The sequence below is a fragment of the Triturus cristatus genome, chromosome 6 (genome assembly GCF_964204655.1).
Source record: "Triturus cristatus chromosome 6, aTriCri1.1, whole genome shotgun sequence".
In the NCBI taxonomy this organism is placed as follows: Eukaryota; Metazoa; Chordata; class Amphibia; order Caudata; family Salamandridae; genus Triturus; species Triturus cristatus.
Window position 1 is genome coordinate 1,228,293,593 of NC_140589.1, and position 20,589 is coordinate 1,228,314,181.

Below are 20,589 nucleotides of genomic sequence, written 5' to 3' on the forward strand. Positions count from 1 at the left end.
CCCTGGCAGAATTCCTCCCTGGACGGGCCTCCCTCCACGTGCCACTCGGCCGGGATGGGTAGGTCCTCCAGGTTGGTAACGTCCCCCTCCGCAGACTCCTGGTCCACCACCTCCGGTGGCCTATCCGTCCTACGGGGTGGAGACGCCGAGGCAGGCTCCTCCTGTCCTCGGTTCTTCCCTTGACTGGCAGCTGGCTGGGCCTTTGTTCCAGGCTCCAGCCGAAATGAACTCCCTCTTCGGGTAGTCGCGGACCTTGTGCTAACACAGGCCCAGTCAGGTGTACCCAGCATCTCGGTGTGAGTCCGGTATTCCACCTCCTTCCAAGCGTTGTGCTCCATATCATTCCCCAGCAGACAATCGACTGGCACGGCAGGGCTTACGGCAACTCGAAGTGAACCTGCAACCCCCCCCCATTCAAAGGGAACCTCGGCCACGGGATAGTGACCTGTTCTGCCGTCAGCCATCGCGGCTGGGTGGAGTACATCGGGAATTACCTGCTCTGGAGACACCAGTTGACTACGCACCATAGTCATACTGGCTCCTGTGTCTCTCAGAGCCTCCCCTCTTTGGCCGTTGATGGTGACCCACTGCCCATACTTTGCGGTATTTGCGGGCACCTGGATCTTAGGAACCATCTCCCGTTCTCCCAGGGACACTAAAGTGACACCCGCCCACTCCCTTCCCTTAGTTAAGGGCATCTCCTCCCCGAGCACTGCACTAGCTACTCCGGGGGTCTTTCCTCCAGTGGGAGGGGGTGGTCGTTTCTGGCACTTCGGATCTCCTTTATAGTGTCCAACGCCACCGCACTCGTAGCAATGGACAACCCTTGGCTGCTGACTCTGGCCAGGATTAGGGTTTCTGGGTGGGTTAGCCTTAGAGGTGAATCCTGTTCCCTTCCCTTGGAAGTTATTTTGGGGGCCTTTGGAGAACTCCTTTTTCTTTTCCCCTCCCTCTTTCTTCTGGGGGGCGCCCTGTCCGGCCTTTTGAGTATCCCCTCCAGTCCCCCTTGTGGACACCCGGGTACTAGCCCAAATGTCCGCCTCCTCAGCAAGCTTCCGGGGACTGGTCAGCTTGCTATCCACCAGGTGTTGCCGCAGTTCAGGGAAACATTTCTCGAGCAGGTGTTCCTTCAGTACTAGGTCAAACAACTCCTCGTAGTTCCTCACTTCACTGCCCTGAATCCAACCTTCCATTGCCTTCTTTGCATAGTCCAGGAAGTCCACCCAATTCTGCGTGCCCAGTTTGTGACTACCCCTGAACTTCTGTCTGTACTTTTCAGGTGTTAGTCCAAACTTTCTGATGAGCGCCAGTTTCATGGTGGGGTAGTGGGTCTGCTCATCCTCCTCGAGGGCCAATAAAGCATCCCTACCAGCTGGAGGCATGTACTTATACAATCCCCCTCCCCAGTACTTCTCTGGAACCCCATGGGCCCTCAGTGAGACCTCATAGGCCGCTAGCCACTTGGCGATATCGTCGCCCACTCCATAGCTAGCCACTATGTCCTTTGGCAGGTAAGGTTTGGATTCCCTGGTGATCTCTTGGGTTTGGCTGCCACCATTAGGAACAGGTTGTGCCCCGATTCTCAAGATCTGAAGATCTATTTCTTTCAGTCGCAATTCATGGGCCATCCTCTGCTCCTCCTTCTCCTTCTCCAGCCTTGCTAAGTCCCATGTGAGCTGTCTTTTCTCCCTCCGGTCTGTTAGCTCCACTTCAGACAAGCCACCGCTAGAGGCACTGCTGCCCTTCCTAGAAATGGTTCTGGGCCCTGCTGACAGGTTCCCCACCTCAGGTTGGTACATCTCAGCCCCCTCGGGGTCAGGCTCTCCATCCCTGTCTTCCTCCTCAGCCTTGCTTTCTCGGCGTGCCTCCCCCCAAGCCCTTAAGCTAGTTTGGAGTGCACCCTTCTTTGCTCCTGGGGGGCAGTACACCCCCTCCCGCTGGCAAAACTCCCTGAGTTGGGCCACAGTGTACGTTTCTAGATTTTCTAGTACAAACTCCATCTTGCCCACTCAGGTTAGAGGACAGGTTTTTGTGCAGTAACTATGCAGGGGGGTACCTTTAATAATACCTCCTCCCACCACCAGAGTAAATTTGGAAAAAACAAAAACCCACAATTAGGAAGGCCGCTCTTGAGAAAACTCCCGGTGTAGGCCTATGGACTACCCACAGTTATTGTTGAGTATACGTAGGCACAGCTCTATCCCACCGCTGCCACCAATTTATGTTGGAAAACCACTCCCACACTAGAAGGGGTGGTGGTGGTCTTCCGGACACACTGTGGTAGCTTGGCTCGAGTGGTCAGGAAACAGGCACCGTGCTAAGCATACAATATACCCAAACAATAACCATGCGTGCATCCGTTCCAAAAACGACTCTACACCGTAAAAATTATGAAAATATTCTTCTTTATCTTTTTCTCTCAGTTGCTGATTGGAAAAATAAATAAGACAATCACAATATACAAATTTAAATAGTGCAGGTCAAATAAATACTGTCTGGAGATTCAATAAATAGGGATGATCATAACTACAAGGGACATAAATATAAGTGCAGGTAATACAGGCAATTAAATATTCTGAGGCATTAGATACTGAACCAATAAATATTGTACACCAACAAGTCCTGTAGACCAATAAATATAGTGAAGCAATAAATAGGTTAACACAATAAATACAGTGCCCCCAATAAATAATTAAAAGTATACAGCAGCACTCATGTAATCAGATCACTTTTCAATTCCTAAGGGCTGATTTGGCCCAGGCACAGCTTGTAGGGTTGTGGAAGGCTTGAGGGGTTCTACTCCCTGGCTGGGACAAGGCTGAGGCCTAAACTGAGGTAGATCAAGGGGGGAATACCAGTGCCCTGGCTTTCTCTCTCCACACCTTCTCTAGGTTAGTCCCAATTCACCCCTGGCACAGTCAGGTTGGTTCCAGCACCTCCCTAGCCCCTTAGAGCAGTCTCTCAGGTCTCCACAGGGCCTTAGGCGCCCTCTACTCCACTTACTGCCCTTTTTCTGTTGTTCCGACGCCGCTGGAGTCGTGTCGATGCCGTGAGGCGGTTCCGGTTCGGTCTCGGCGGCCTCGGCACAATGTCAGTTCTAGACGACGCCGGTAGGCGGTTCCGGTCCGATGTCGGCGGCCTCGGTTCGATCTCGACCTCCGATTCGACGGCGTCGGGCAGTCTCTACTCGATGTCGACTTCGGGCGGCTCCGGTCCGATGGCGCTCTCGGCCTCGATGACGTCGGCCGGCCTGGCCTCGATGTCGACTTCCGGCGACTCCGGGGTGCGATCCTCACCCCCGACCTCCGGTGCTCCTCCTCTCAGGTTCCGGGCGACTCCGGAGTGCGATCCTCACTCCCGACCTCCGGTACACTTCACCTCGGTCTCCGACGACTCCGGAGGGCGGACTTCACTCCTCCGATGACGCCGCTCACTCGACCTCGGTCAACTTCCTCCTCGACCTTTGGTATTCCTCACGACCTCCGTCGGCGCCCTCTCACGACCTCAGGCGGCTCCGGGTACGACGTCTGCTTCTTCAGTCAGCGCCGCTTCTCCACCTCGGGCTCCAGGTCTTAGGCTACTCGACGCCGGACTCCAGGGAAACCAGTTTCCAGGTCAGGATCTTGCTGCTTTCTGCTTCTAAGGCCTGTTCCTGCTGTCCAGGTCCTTAGGATGAGTTTTTCTGGCTTTTTCCCACACAGGGCTACAGGCTGGGATCCATCAGTAGGGACAAGTATCAAGGGTGGGTTTATGGACCCCACTCCAGGCACAAGTTTCCACCCCTGCTGCTTCACTCCTTCCTCCTTCACTGTTGGGCTGCTCTCTCTTCACCAGTCAGGTGCCAACTGCCAGCTCCAACTGCCAACTCTCTCTCTTAACTCCCAACATTCCAAACCGCCTCCAACTGTCACAGAGTTCTGGAATGTTCTGGAAGGTGCTGGTAGGTTCCAGTGGATGCTGGTGATGTCACAGGTGGCCACCATTTTGTGCTTCAGGCCCTCAGACAGAAGTTTCAGGGGTAGGTAAAATGGCTCCCTGAATCTGCAGCAACACTAAAAAGTCTGGTGGTTCCCAAAAAGGAAAAATTCAAACAGGGTTTGAGGCAAAAGTGGGACAAAATAAATAATGATGAGGAGGGACCACCCAAAGGGCTGACAGGTCTAACAGTGCCCTACTGAAAGAGCATCGACTTTCTTACACTAAACCAGTAGGGCCTGCTCTAACGATTTATAAAGGGAAAATCAGGGCATCGATAATCTATGGTGCAGAGCTTTGGGGTTTTGAAAATTGAACCCCCTAGTTGTTGCACAAAATAAGTTCCTGAGATCCCTAACTGGTCTTCCTCAATCGACTCCCCTTAGACCATTACTATTAGACTTGGGTTGTACCTCATTTGAGGAGGCTGCGGGTTTTTGACCCCTGGCCTACTGGACATGATGATGGACAACTCCGGAGCTATTACCATATGCAAATACAGTGAGGCATATTAGAGAAACTCACATGTCATCAAAAATTAAGTGGCTGCAAAAGATTAAGGGCACATTATTTGCCATGGGGCTTGGCCATTTGTGGGAGTTTCCATCTAAAAACAACTTTAAAGCACTATGTAGGGACATGGTTAATCTTAAGTCTATGTCACTGGTGAGTAGTACTTCCCTGACAGGCATTTTTCTAGAACATAAGTAAGAATTTAGGCCTGAAGCATATTGGGATTTTATCTCAAGACCCTGTGATAGAAAACTATATAATCAATTTAGGGTTGACACCCTTCCTATAAAATCTTTTACATCAAATTGGCATAATGACTTAGATACCAAATGCCCTAAGTGCTTAACGATGGAAGAGTCCATAGCCCACCTACTGTATGTGTGTCCAGCATACAAGGGCCCTCGACACAAATGGCTTAAGCCGATCTGTTTAAACTTTGGTACAAGATCATGCCAAACAGCGTTGCGTATTCTAAAATCAGACACACGCGAAGATATAGCTATAGCAATGGCGAAATTCCTGAGCTGGACATGGGCTCTTAGAAGAATCAGTCTGGAGGCTACAGCAGCTACTACTCCGCAATAACTAGCTGTTATACATAGTGTGGTGTCCCCTGTGTGTACTGTATCTCCATATTGGTGTTTTTAAATTTTATATTTTAAGGATAACATAATTAACTGCCTACTACCATTTAAGATATTAATTTTATACGAATTGTACGTTTTAAAGAAAAATTCTTATTCTAATGATATTTTTCTAACAAGGAACTCAATTTTTTAAAATTTTTAATCTTATCTTATGATGTTCGTGCATTCCTTGTCAGTTGCAATCTGTGCCGTTACACCTTCTCCTGGCTGCTTGTGGGCCTTATTTATGAAATAAATACATGTATTTCAACTACCGGTATTCCTACAGAATGATTTCATTATTCTATCACTTCAATCGCGAACCCCAAAATTCCAGTTTTCGTTGTCAAACTAAATACTCGAAGCGCGCCTAGTTTCGTTGCCGTCTGTGGGCTGTTTCGACAACCGACGCTTAGCTGTTGCCTAGGGACCACGTTACTATAGAAACTGTAAACTAATGGCCGCCTATTGAGCACCTTTGAAACGTTGGGCGTGCATCCCTACATTCCAAAGATCACGTCACAAGCTATAGTTCTAACGGCTTGCCCGGGCACGAGCTCCTTGAATGACCTAGAAATTATGAAAGCAATTTCCCAATCCAAGCACGCGGTCCGCACGCGCCCCAGGTAGTGCGCTTATGACATTTTAATAAGCTTTATGACCCTCCGGAAAGGTAAAGCTAATTTATGAATAAATGTATTTGTAAATCTTCCAAGTGATTGCAAGCCGAAATCCTTGTTTTGATTATGTTCCCAAACGAATTTTGCTCGGTACCTATACAGACACACTGTAGGACGGTCTCTGTAAACTGCCCTGCGCTCGGCAGCTCAAGACATTCCGATAATTCCACATGTAAAAGTTCAGAACAGGAAGCAGGCAAGCGTGTAGAAGGCGGCTTTACACAAAACAAAGATGAGAGCTGACAACGCCCTGCAAGACAGAAGGGAAGAGAACACGTCGACTATGTTAAAATGAATGAATTACGATGCTTTATACAAATATAAACATAACAGGGAAAGCGATGTAGCCTAAAAGCCGGGGCTGCCGACTTTGAAGATGACAACTAACGGAAACACTTCGCCCATGGCACACTAGCTAAATGGAACTACGCTTACGCGTTCTCTTTCCGTTGTAGTCCTTTCTTTGTGTCAATGGACGTGGATGTTGAGATAAAGCGAGTGCAATGCCTCAGCGCCTCTGTGAGTCCTTTCTTACTTTCACTGCAGCGCGTGCCGCGGGGGCGGTGCCTAGCGTGGCCGTGTGTGTATCCGTTACCAGGGGCGGTGCGCGTGCGCAATTTGTTGGTAAGGGTCTGCCGCAGGCTGAAGATGGACGAGTTTCAGACCGCGGAAGAGGTACAGGATATGTGAAGGGGTTTGAGGGTCGTCTTGCGGGGCGGAGGGTGATCTTGGTAACCTGCGGTTTTACGACCCCTTTGAGGACAGAGACTTTTCCATTAGATGTCAGAGAACGAGCGATGAGAACCAAGTCCTTGTTAGCCAACCCTTCTCACGCAGGCTAGAGAAGCGTCGCGCCCCAACCCTCAAGAAAATGCCTTTGAATGTTTCGGGCACTGAGTGTTAGACAGTTGCGACCCGTAACGGCGCACGCAGACTCCTTGACATACACTCTCCCAGAATTCTAGGCTGTTGTTGAGTTAACGGTTTCCAGCTGGAAGTGCCACCCGCTGAGATAGACTCCCTATCGCAAGCCCCCCCACCCACCACCCACCACCCGTGTGTAATTCGATCACCCACACCCTATTCGCCGTCTTTATTTCCGTTTGTCTGCGCGAGACAAAGAGCAGTGCTGTCAAATGCGCAGAATACTCATTATACCCCTCCCACTCTTCGTTGGCGACCACTAAGGCGCAGTGCGGTTTTGGGTAGAAAAAGGCTGAAATGTTGTAAAGAACCTGCACTTTAACTCGTAGCGTAGAGGCTGTTCCCTGTCCAATGCAAGAAGTAAAACACAAATCAGGTACTCTCTCATTTCAAGCGACTAGATAATATAAATAATAATCTGTTCCTAATGGCGTTGCTTAATCTACCACACTCAAGCTGCCTTTTGATGGAAGCGTCATTAGCACACATGGCTGTCGGATAGCCTTGTGTCAAGGGGAACGTCTAATCAATCTTTTTACATTTTCCAGCCCCAACAGTAAGCATGCTGGAGCTTATAGTATCACTTTTCCCATCATGGCTACTATCCTAAAATTAACAGACAGTTTAATACTATTGGTTTAAAACAAGGCTTGCCGAGCGTCACCTTCAAGCTATAAGTACCCCCACGGGCGAGATGTTTATTTTATTTATTGTAACTAGGTTACTAGATTTCGTTTGTCTCAAATGTCACTTTCACTTGTTTCTGTCATTAGCCTCAAACACACAAAAGATGATGGTAGGAATGCTTGTAATAAGTTAAACCTCTGGCAATCGCTCGGGGAAGCATTTACACCCATCGTTCTTTTGCTCACCATTTCACCTCAGTTTTGACTTAGCCATATTCAAATCAACCCTCACCCTACTTCGATAGAAACAGTAGTCTTGGTCCTTCCTGAACCAGAGCACAAGCAACCCAAGATTAGTTTTGCCTTGATTGGGGATCGTCTTGTGTAGCCTGGTTCCAGTGGCACAGTGAGCATGGGACCCACGTCTGGGCATACCCTTGCAACTTGGGGCAGTACATCAAACACACAAAAGGTGATGGGAGTAATGCTTGCAATAAGCCTAATGAGAATCGCTCGGGTAGCATTCCAACCCATCATTCTTTTGCCCACCATACCACCTCAGTTTGGACCCAATCTAATGCAAGTTAGTCTTGACCCTGCTTTTTTATTGGCCTCACGTGGCAAATCATGTGCATTCTTCGTGATGCTACTATTATTTCAATTATACCTACCATAAAACGCATCTGGTTAATAACAGCTGCCCATTAACTCACCATGTCCAATGGACCATGAATCTCAAAGTACAGAAAATGGCTAAAAGAATTGATAATTCTTAATGAAAATGCTGGATTTGATAGCACAAATCTTATTCAGCAACAGTATTGTTAAGGGTTTTCAGACAAACATGCCATTTCATTGACAGACGAGGTGTTTCACAATGAAATCAACATCTGAGTAAGGTAATTGGGAAATGCAGGAGCATTAAAAAAAAAAAGAGAGCGTGGATGGCAATCCTTTCATGATTTTACTATGGTCGATAGTCCTCAGACAATTAATTTCTAAGACCTAGGTTACTGTTGTTGTCTCCAAATTAAAGGACTCGCCATTTAAGAAATATGTATCTGCTTGAGAGCATCCTTAACTTGGAGGGCCCGGGAGTAGTTATGGTTCAGAACTTTTACAACTAATAAACACGTGGCTTCTTGTTTATGTTTACCAACTGTTAGCTAACTATAAAATTAATTCTAAATATCTTTAAGCCTTATTTCCTCCGTATAAGTATTGAAACAATCTAGAGGGAATGGGTATGAATGTCAGAGCACTGTTTGTTGGTCTGCCTCCTACACTGCTGTGGACTAAATCATTGACATCAATTATCTGGTTGACTTGAGGATTGTTGGTAACCCTTTGGGATCTTTCATGTAATCGATAACCCATATAGTCATGCTGATATATTGTGCGCACAGTTGCTTCAGAAAAGGAATGAGAGTCTATACAAGGCCTGTAGCTCAGAACATAAACTTTTTCTACTGGAGGGAGTAAGACTCTGCCAGGCTGGTATTTATCACCGTGGACGACTTCTCGCAGCTAGTTAATTAGAACTCTGGACCAGTATCTGTGACACCTAAGTTTACTGTGCATCGTATTGACACTGGTGACAATATACCAGTCTGAAGCAGAATCTACTGCTTGCCAGTCAACGACAACATAAAAAGCAAGGAAGCCAGCATGTTTCTCTCGGAAGATGCAACAATCTGAAAGTTGCAGGAGCATATTGGATCCTTATCTTCCAAGATAGCACATTGCATTGAGTGTCCAACCCATACCAGGAGCTGAGCATTTTGTACACAAACTAGATATTTGTTCCTTAGCGTGCTAAGTCTTCCCCCGACTACTTGAGATTTCCCTTATAGTTGATTTCAAGCACAACATGTAGTATTCAATGCTGCTTGGTACACCCCAGGGAGATGCTGCAGACCCTTTAAACAAATTAAAGAAATTAAACGAGGGCATTGGTTAGAACTCTTGTTTTTTGTGGTTAAATATCGAATGGTTGAAGGGGTGAGTATGCGTCTGCGGGCAGGACTGAAGCAGTATCGGGGACTGACGCTGATTGTATAATCGGTGCAAGCTAAAGAACTTGTAGTCTCTGGTATTACCTCACAGCTCTGAAAGCAGCATTCTGAAACAAATTATACTAATCAAAGGTTAGTTTTGAAATATATACTTTGAAAAAGTTACACATATCGTTTGTTGCTAGAATATATTGAGCTAAGGACAGTGAAAAAGGGGGATAAGGTGTACAGGTGTTAAAGTTTGAAGTGAATGGATTAGCGGTTTAGAGTCAGGGATTAAGGGTTTGGGATATAGAATTAAGGGCTTGGAGTATAGGGTTATGTTTCTTAAGGATATTGCATTTGAATTTGCACCTAAGCGTACAAGGTAATGGCATTTAGGAATCAAGACTATGGAGTTGTACAGTAATAGAGCTAAGGGTTTGGGTTGCAGGGTTAACAGTTAGGGAATAGGTTTAGGGGCATGGGGTAAGAGGATGGGTTTAGGATTGGAGTTAATACTAGGGGGTTCAGGGGTTGGGGTGAAGGATACAGGATAACACCCTGTGATTACATCTGTTTAGTGTTTCATTTGGAAATGTGTTTAAGGTGTGTTTGCGAGTTTTAGCTGTTAACCTTTCTGAACGAGAAACAAAATACAGAGCATTGCTTTTCACAGAAACACTGCACTTAATTAATTTCACTGGGGTTTACTTAAATTTCCAAGTGATGAAATAACAAGAGTTAAAAACAAACTGATGCTACTTCTCCATAACAGAATTTGAATTAACTAGGTACAGTCGGCTGTACCTTAATATTCTTAAGAACGAACCCAGAATTGTGATTCCTGACTCAGAAGTGTCGGGCGTTCATATAATGAAAGACGTTCTCTGTTATACTTCTGTTTGAAAATCTCCTGACTACATTTTGGAGTTCTACAGTATGCGCAGTAACACTTATTATTGGATAGTCCAACTAAATGAAGAAGAAAATGACCAGGCTTGGTAAGCCAAAGGTAACAGCCTAGGCTTTCTAACATTGTGAACCATTTTGTAGTCAAATTTAACCAGTGACCGATTTAAGTGGTGGAAGTAAAAAATCTAAAACTTGTTTGTTTGGTATGCACTCTGTTTTCAACATGGTAATCATCCCCAAGATATGCAGTTACCATAGGTCTGTAGACTGCATTTCCAGAATGCATTACCGATTTTCAAAGTAATGATTACCCAATTGGTTCGGTTCCCTTTAACCAGTCCAAGTGGTGTCCTCCACACTTTATTCCCTTCCAATCAGGGTAGCCATTGGTATCTGAAATGCATTGAATTGTCATCTTGAAACGTCTTGCTGGGTGTAGATTGTTTTCTGACCGATCTTTAGTCCTGGCAGGTTGTTTGACCTGTCTGGTCCTTCCTGAAATTTTGTGTGTGTCTGGATATACCAGGATTGGTCTTCCTTATTGGAAATGCCCTTTAGCCTTTTGGTCCTTAGTTACCATTTCGTTTAACAGTTGAACTTTGCTGGCCATGGGGACACTATGTCCTTGAATCTGCACCTGTTACACCACTAATTCCGAATATATTCCTTTGCTATAACCAAAGCAAAATACTTAATTTAAGGCCACTGTTCTGTTTGCATTGGGAAGAGTTGTGAATTGGTTTGGTACATCCGAGAAATGCAAGATGCTGGTTGAATGATTAAATAGAGGAATCTAACTAAAGTTGATGGCCAAAGTGATTGTTGTACTTTAGAGTTTGTGCAAACAGACTAGCCTTTCAGTTCCCAAACTTACCAGCTCGTTTACACCGCAACCAGAGGAGTTTTAAACAAATTATTTTCTGCGAATCTCCAGACCATTGTCTCATACTTGGGTATGACCTTTTCCATGCTTATTATTACATATTGCACATAAATGAGACAAATGATTGAGTGGTGCACATTCAGAAAAGCGAACCATGAGCATTGTTCCTACTTCCCCAAAATGTGTCCCTTAACATTAATACCAAGCTAAAGTAAATGTCTTGAAAATTCCGTTGTCACACTCTAGAGACCACACTAAGAATTGGAGGTGGAGCAAAGGCCTACACCCCCTCCTCCTCAAATAGTAACACTCCTCTAAATTCCTGGTTCCCCATTGAATCCAGTGATGGCTTCAGAAGCCCACCACTCCCTCTTTCACCTTGTCCCTAAACTGGGGTTAAACACAAATGTAAGCTGCTCATGGCAAACATCTTCCAAAGAGGTAAATAGCATTCCAGGATGTAACTCTGAGTGTACAACTCCATCTGAGTTACCGGGGAGCACAATCTGTGGAAGACTTATGACAGAGAATTTTGCTTTTAAGGACAGGGGCATGGAATTTAATATAATATTTACTTGTCCATGGGACAGATTGCTACATAAATCTACTTGTTCTGTAAAAAATCCACTTGTCCCTTTGGCGCCATGTAGTGCGGGAACAAATTATGGCAGCTCTCGCATTATATAAGAGATCTGATAATAGCCTCGCTGGTTATGCCAGAGCTCATACCTTAGTAGGTTTTGAATACTAGCAATGCACTTAGTTTGTCACCTTTCCACAGACCTACATCATGGGGCTGGACGTAACGGTAAGCAATAGTTCCTCATGTTTGGAATGCCCTTTTGAGTATGTGCAAAACTACTAACTTGCATGTTTTATGGGTTTTCATCAGCTCTTCTCTAATATTTCCCCATACTGAGAAAGGTTGGAAATCTACTCCTGACAAGGGCAGAAGTAACAGTTCTTCCACGTTTCGGGAAAAAAGGGATTGGTGGGAAAGTAAACTTGTTACTGCTCTACAGATTTTCGCATAAGCAAATCTACTCATTCATGTTTCCTTGTGCTAAAATGCAGTTCACAAATATTTTTTAGAACGCTTCCTGACCTACTTCTGAAATTCATTTGAATTCTTGAAAGCTGTTAATCTGCACTAATACAAGGACATATACCATGGGCGCATGTTTGTGACTTTCTTTAAGAATAGGGCCCCTATTTAGATCTGAAGTTAACCAAGACCTTTTGTTTGTATTAAAATTCAACCTCTCTCTAACTACAGGTTGATTTCACTGTGAGGGACGGCATTCTGCTCTTTCACAAGCACCATATCGTCACGTAAAGTAGTTTGGTTCAGTGCCAGGAACTACTGTAGCAATGTGTAATTTTTTTAGAATAAAATATTTTTAATTTTGCCAATGTTTGTTATAATGATGAGGGCCTGGCAGCTTCCACAACAATAAAGTTTTACAAAAAAACGCGTCCAAACAAGACACACATTAACATAACCAAAAGGCTGACCACCAATGTCATGCATACTGGCTTTGCCAATACTTGTTTATTTCCATGTTTCCTATAATTTTGTAGAAACTGGTTACACTGATTTTCCATTATAAATATTGTTTGGAAATACTAGCATGGATCAACACATTTTACTAAATGATGCTTCAAAGAAATGGTGCCTAAAATTTCACAGTAGTTTAGAAAAACATTTCTTTCCTAGATGCATTTTTTTTAATGAAGAAATGATTTTGAAAGCAAAGAAGGATCAATCTTGCTTTCAGGCTTTTGCATATATTTGCATCTAATCTGAGAGGATCCTGGAAGCATTATACACAGCCTCATATTGACAAACTTTGTAAACGTGTACACATTTTATACTGGAACCACTGTCAGTAGTGCAGTCTGAACTTACATTTAGTTAGAGTGCTCATCCTAATAATAAATGCTTTGTATTAATGAACCAAAAATACAAGTTTGAACAGTATCAACATATGAACAGAAATATCTTGCATACAATGCCCTTCGCTGATGCTTAATGTGGTACTGTAATCTGGCAGCCAAAGGGTTTGTGCTGTAGGGGACTGGGCTTACTTGTCACAAGGACAGTTTAAACATGAAAACTTGTTGTCCTTTACCCCAAACAACATGCCCTGGGTGTAGGGCTATAGGAATTCTACACCTCTGTAAGGAGAAGACTGTAGCTCAGAGAAACAGGAAGCAGCACCACATAGACAATCCTTGTCACCGGAGCTTGAGTTCCAGTGGAAAGGAATAGACTATGTTCTTGCTGAGACAGAGAAAAATCCTCAGACACTTTCCTCTATTAAAAGACAAGATTTTTTGCTGTAACCAGGCCAACGCTTTCCCCCAGCACTGCTTCCTGCGCTACCCACCTCATATTCTGAAGGAATGACCGTGTACTTCAACAGCCTCCTTACTTTTTTAGTATTCCCCGCACCAACTCTGACTGTTCCTGGGTTAACATGGACCCAGGCATAGAGAGACTGCCAGGCTTTTACCCTTCAAATGTTTTTACCCTTTACAACAGCAGAATTACTTAATATTCTTTATTTATGTATTTTTCCTGATTAATGTTTGATTATATGTCTACACCCTTTTTTATTTATTTTTTGACCCTGGTAGTTTATTTTGAACCAAATCAAAAGTCGCTCATTTTCATCAGGGTACACAGGCTTATGGGTGGTTGTGTGGGGTTCTATAGGACTAGGATGACATATGATGCACCCCTCTCGAGTTTTGTCCTGTCGAAAGATTAGATAGATAATCGCTGTTATTCCTCGGCAATTAGCAACTGAAGACCACTTCACTCGATATGGAAAGTGATTCAGCACACAGGAGTGCGCAAAAAGGGGAGGAAGAGCTGGAGGTTTCGTTTGAAATGGGAGAGGGTTGAGCAGTATGAGTTGGTCGAAGCAGTGAATGGATAAGATTAGAAGTGGTTATTTAGGATACATAGCTTGCACCTGTATCTGTGAAAAATAAGAAAAAACTATTGAAACTTTAAACTATTTATATGTTCATATATATACACATACCATAAATATTAACACTTTATTAGACAGCTGCACGGTCATGCACCAGCACTTTACCGCCTGGCTGTATTCTTTTTAATCATGAGTTGGCCAGTCGGGCAGTAGGATTTCTGTTAAACTTTTTTTGAATGAAATTATTATATGTTGTCTAATGTTTACTTGATTTTTGTATCGCATATAGTATGGCCTGTTATATCGGGCTGACACAATAAAGTTACTACTATACTTTCACACCACATATTGCTGAGCGCCACTTCCTCTTTTTAGGTATTGGATACATGTATTACATTGTAGCTTTCCCTACTCACCATCTGCTCTAGAACATAGCCTTTCTTACTGGGTGGTAGGTATTGGGTGAGTCGGGCTTCAAAAAATCATAAAAATGTTACCAGACCTGCAGGTCTAGTGACTTGAATAATTGAATTGACCTAACTGCAATGCGCATGACCCATTTACCTGGTATCAAAATATGTGATCTTAGACAAATATTTAATTTCACAGTCTCCTTTTTCTTCATTTTCACATTAAAAGTGCTTTCAAATATTTGAGTTCAGCATGACAGCTGTACAAAAAAAACCTAAGAATCTAGCTGACTATAGGGTATACATGGCTCCTGACTTGCCTCTTAGTTCACTAATAGCATTGTCATCAGGGCAAGAATGTTTCTCACGTTTTTAGGTCTCGCTAGCATAGGCTGCGCGCATGCGCAGTCTCGCTTGCGAGATTTAATGTTTGCAGGTATTTTCTGTAAGGGGCTTTAAGCCCCGCCCCTCTTTTCCATTGGCCGGCGTCACCGTGCTAAATTGGAAAAGAGTTTGTTGTGGCGTTTTCGCTTGGCTTTTTGAGCCGTCCCACTTGTACGGCCTCGCCTGCTTTCCTTCTCAAAGAAAAGGTTTCTTATCTTTTTATGGGGCCAAACACATGGCCCCATAAAGATAAGAAACCTTTTAGCAGGCAAGGCCACGGCAGAAAAAGCCAAACGAAAACGTCATGGCGAGCGCTTGTCTATAGCAGCGACTCGGTGTTGCAGCGCTTTACACGAGGCCCAGTGACATTCCACAGAGACACACTCCTTTAGGCGCCGTGGGATTGCCCAGGATCACAGGATGTGGAGCTGGCACCGAGACATGACCCTGCTACACCCCCCCCCCCCCTCCCTCCTGGTTCCGAACTCAGCATCTCTGCTTGCTCCCCCGTGAGAGGCCAGCGGGGCAAGAACTGCGTCAGGGCGGTGTCTGGTGGTAGCAGATAGTGCCTAGAAGGGCCGGGGCTGAACACAGAGCGGATAATAGAAGGGCAAGCTGCACAGTGTGTGGAGGCTGAAGTGTGCACAGAGAGGAGAGGTGCACAGGGAGCAGTGTGCGGAGTCAGGAGCGTGCACAATGTGCGGAGGCAGGTGTGTGCACAGAGGGAGGAGTGTGCACAGAGGGAGGAGTGTGCACAGAGGGCAGAGGGAGGAGTGTGCAGAGGGAGGAGTGTGATAGAGTGCAGAGGGGGAGTGTGCATAGAGAAGAGAGGTGCTCAGAGGGCAGACGCAGGAGTGTGCTCAGAGGGCAGACGCAGGAGTGTGCTCAGAGGGCAGACGCAGGAGTGTGCACAGAGGGAAGAGCCATGAGTGTGCACAGAGGGAAGAGCCATGAGTGTGCACAGAGGGAAGAGGAAGGAGTGTGCACAGAGAGGGCAGAGGCATGAGTGTGGACAGAGGGAGGAGTCATGAGTGTGCGCAGAGGGGGAGAGCTTGTTTTGCAGTTTTTCAATAGCGCCTGTGCTGTATGAAGACACTTCCCCTCTGGGCTGCCAGTTATTCCTCATTCCCCCTCCTCTCCACAGGCTCCGGCTGCGGTAAGTGCTTGTTTTGCAGTATTTCTACAGCGCCGACTCGGTGTTGCAGCGCTTTACACGAGGCCCAGTGACATTCCACAGGGACACACTCCGTTAGGCGCCGGGGGATTGCACAGGATGTGGAGCTGGCGCGGAGACTCGACCCTGCCCCCCCGGCTCCGAACTCTGCTTCTCTGCTTGCTCCCCCATGAGAGGCCAGCGGGGTAAGAACTGCGTCAAGGCGGTGTCTGGGGCAGCAGATGGCACCTAGAGGGGCTGGAGCTGAACGCAGAGTGGATAATAGAAGGGTAAGGTGCACAATGTGTGGAGGCTGGAGTGTGCACAGTGGGAGGAGTGTGCACAGTGGGAGGAGTGTGCACGGAGGGCAGAGGAAGGAGTGTGCAGAGAGGGGAGGGCAGAGGGAGGAGTGTGCAGAGAGGGGAGAGGGATGAGTGTGACACAGAACGCAGAGGGAGGAGTGTGCACAGAGGAAGAGGGATGAGTGTGCATAGAGAAGAGAGGTATACAGAGGGCGGGCGGAGGCATGAGTGTGCACACAGAGAAGAGGCATGAGTGTGCACAGGGAAGAGGCATGAGTGTGCACAGAGGGAGGAGTCTACACAGAGGGCAGAGGCATATGAGTGCACAGAGGAAAGAGTCATGAGTGTGCACAGAGGGGAGAGATTGTTTGCAGTTTTTATGTCTTGCTAGCATAGGCCGCGCATGCGCAGTCTCGCTGGCGAGATTTAACAAGCATTTGCAATGCAATAGGTCTCGCATTTGCGAAATTTTAAGCTATTGGCATTGTAAATGACAATGCCTTTTATTTATCTGTTTTCAAAACCAACACATAGAATAAAAAGTTTGTCGTTTACAATACCAGTAGATCAAATCCTCCCAAATGCGAGACCTATTGCATTGCAAATGGTTGTTAATAAATATATTACTAAAGTATGATGTGGTAACACACTGTCATTTGCAGACTGTAGGAACGTGGGTTTCTGTTGCAGTAAATCCCCCCCACACACACACTTTTTCCAGACTACTGATGCACTTTTTCTTGGTGTGCCCTGGGTTCCAGCCAATCAGGTTCCAAGGGCCTGTGTTCTTTCCCGAAAACTAACCCAATAGGCATCTCTGGCCACAGGTCAGCCCCTGGTAAATGGTACCATAGGTACCCAGGGCATTGTGACCAGGGAAGACCTCTAAGGGCTGCAGCACTTATTGTGCCACCCCTAGAGGCCCTGTACCTTTACACTCACATACTGCCTTTGCAGGCTGCATGTTTTGGTGCAGAACAAAGTAAAGAGTCGACATGGCACACATCCCTGTGTGCCATGCCTACAATACACTGCCCTGGCATAGATCAGTCACCCCTCTAGCTGGGTGCCCTATGCCAGCGGTGAGGGTACAGGTGCATGAGCCCTGTACCCCTACAGTGTCTAAGCCCATTCTTAGGCATTGTAAGTGCAGTGCAGCCATTAAGAGTATATGGTACTGGGAGCTTGTCATTGCGAACTCCATAGCACCATAATGGCTACACTGAAAACTGAAGTTTGGTATCAAACTTCTCAGCCCATTAAACCCACACTGATGCCAGTGTGGGATTTAATGAAAAATGCACACAGAGGGCATTTCAGAGATGCCCCCTGAAAAACGACCAGCCTCTGGTTGGTTCCCTGACTGGTACAAACCAGCCAGCCACCACAAGACCTGTTTCTGGACCCCTAGGGTGGGAGCCTACGCTTCCTGAGCCCAGAAACAAAGCCTTTCCTGGGCGGAGGTGTTCACACCTCCCCCAGGCCAGGAAGAGCCATCTGTGGCAGGGGAGCTTCAAAGGCCTGGCAGCCTTTGTAATGCGACCCACAGCCTCTTCTGCTAGCAGGAGCAGGCCCCCTTCCTGTCTCCCCTCCCTTTCGGCGGGAAGACGGGCGGTAAAAACTAGTCAGCCCAGGAGGTGTGCCCACCTCTGCCAACTCCACCCCTCAGGTGTGGGAGGCAAGGTGAAGCCCGCTCTCCAGTGCTCGCTATCTTGCAGATGGCAGGCACTCCCCAATCAGGACTAGGGATTGTGCTCACTCCCCCACGTTGGGTGAGCACACCAAGGGTGTAGTCACCCTAAGGTCAGTAGCCCATTGGCTACTGACCTTAAGACCCCTAACCCCCCCCCCCCCCTAAATTCAGTATTTAGGGGGCAGCCCTGAACCAAGAAGGCAGATACCCGCAACCTAAGAAGAAAAAGGACGAAAGAAGAGGCCCAGCAGAGTAGACTGCAGAGAACAACTGACTTGGCCCCAGCCCTACCGTCCCGTCTGCAGTTTCCAGAGATCCTGTGCCAAAAATAGTCTTGTCCTGCAGCTAGCGACCTCCAGGACCCCTGGGAGGACTGACTGCCTTCAACCAAGACCGGATCTCCTGTGAACAGCAGCCCTGTTCAAAACAAACTCCGAAAACAGACTCTGAACCTGCTGAGGACAGAGAAACCGATGCCTGGAACTACCACTGCACCCGTCGCCTACGGCCCTATATCGAGTGGCCCACCGGTCCCAGCGAGGTCCCCCAGCACTCCAGAGTCCGAGTCCACCGTGGGTTGACCCCACCAGGACTCCCAGACGTCGCCTGCAGCCTCTTCACAGAGACCCCTCAACTGCGAGTGGCACGGTAAGATGAAATCTGAACTCAAAAGACACCCCTGGATCCAGCTGCCATGCGCCCTGGAGAAAAGAACCAGAGGTGTGCTTACCTCCCCGAGCCCTCCCAACTTACCTGCCCAGCCATTGGTTCATCCCGGAAGTCTTCCTGGACCGAGCCTGCAGCTGAAAACCGAAACCGAAAATCCCCATTGAAAACAGGGCACCAACGCCAAAACAGCACTCTGCACCCGGCTGCCCCAGTGCCCCTGAGGGTGCACTTCTTGTGCCTACTTGGTTCCCCATTTGCCCTGACCTAAACCCTAGGTGCTTGGCTCCCACAACCCCGTGACCTGCTTGCCAGCAGCCACCAACCGGAGCCCCCCATCCTCCATAGGATAACATTGGGCCTCAACACTCTGCACCCGGCTGCCCTAGTGCCACTGGGGGTGCAACAACAGTGCATCACTGACCTTGGGGGACCCCTGAGTCTTGCCCCAGAACCCTAACTCCAAAGACCGAATACTTACCTCGAAACCGATAGCCTGATTTTTCTCATAGGATAACATTGACACTTTTTCTCCCAAAAAGTTTCCAAGTGTCGACTTTTGAAAACTAAGAATATTCTTTAAAAATCGCACAAATAACCTTACCGAATTTTCTCAACTGTTTGCAGGAAAGGTCCCAGTGCTGAACCTAGGTGTCAAGCACTGAGTAAGAAAAGTAACTTAGAAGTAGCTTACCTGTGAATTGAATTTCCTTTCATAGGATAACTTTTTTTTTTTTTTTTTTTTTTTGTGTGAAAAGGTTTCTGTCAACTTTTGAAATACAAGGATATTCTTAAAAAATCGTACAAACAGAACCACTGGTGGCCTGGATCTGACGGGACCCAGTGATTCATGGTCTGCGGTGGTCGCCGGATTGGGAGGACCGCATATCCCTTTACGCTGATGATGTGCTGCTCTACCTGACCGACCCCTGAAAATCCTTGATTGCTCTTATCGACATACAGGCTGTATATGGTAGATACTCAGGATTCAAGATTAATTGGAATAAGTCTCACCTATACCCTCTTTATGGGGGATTGCCGACCCTACCCCGCGACTGTCCAATACAACTTAGTACCTCCAGGGTTTAAATATCTAGGGATCTTTATTTCCTTGAACTTCACTCTCCGTTATTATTATAATAATAATAATAATCTTCTTCCTCCTCTGCAACGTTTAAAACGTGACAGGGCCAGCTGGAGAACCCTACCGCAATCTCTCCTGGGGAGAGCAGCCCTATTTAAAATTATGTCAGTTCCCCGCTTCCTCTACGCCCTACAAAACTCACTTGAAGTTGTTCCGGCGGCTTATTTTAAAGAAATTGAACGCCTTCAGAGAGAGCTGCTGTGGAATGGTACACCAAGAATAGCTCTCAGGAAACTTACCCTGAAGTGGTATAATGAAGGCATCGCTCTCCCCGACATTAAAAAATATTATTGGGTTGCCCATATGGCTGCTATTAATCATGGCACTTATGGAGCACCTGGAAATCCAGGCTACCGAATGGACGGGTGGCTTCTCCCGGGTGGGAATTATAACAGATCATTATATTCGAAACCGGCGAGGCCTCCGCTGTCGGGCCCCACTGGGCACTCTGTGGCTGTTTGGCATGCCGCCAACAGGTCCATGGGCTGGGAGGGTAAACTGTCGTCGGCCACCCCCCTCTGGGACTCTGCGCGGCTGGGAAATCTGTGGACGACGAAGGGGTTTGGCAATTGGGACATGATTGGCATCTCGTATCCAGGACATGTGGGAGAAGGGCGACATTAAAACATTTGCTACTCTCCAGGGTCAACATGAACTGGCCGACTCTGAGCATTTTCGCTATCTACAGGTGCATCATGCTATACGCTTAGTCTTCCCTGGGGTTCCTCCCCTCCCGAGTCCTCTCCATTAGAAAGTAGG

At 46.8% G+C, this 20,589-nt stretch overlaps 1 protein-coding gene across 1 annotated transcript in view; it reads left to right on the forward strand.

Moving 5' to 3' along the window:
* The first annotated feature begins 6,324 nt into the window (after positions 1–6,324).
* Positions 6,325–20,589, forward strand: part of DYNLT1 (dynein light chain Tctex-type 1) — a 123,592-nt gene continuing 109,327 nt past the window's right edge. The window contains exon 1 of the mRNA XM_085609334.1: positions 6,325–6,469. Within this exon, the coding sequence (XP_085465460.1) occupies positions 6,443–6,469 (27 nt within the window). The 5' untranslated portion in view covers positions 6,325–6,442. The remainder of the gene's footprint in view (positions 6,470–20,589) is intronic.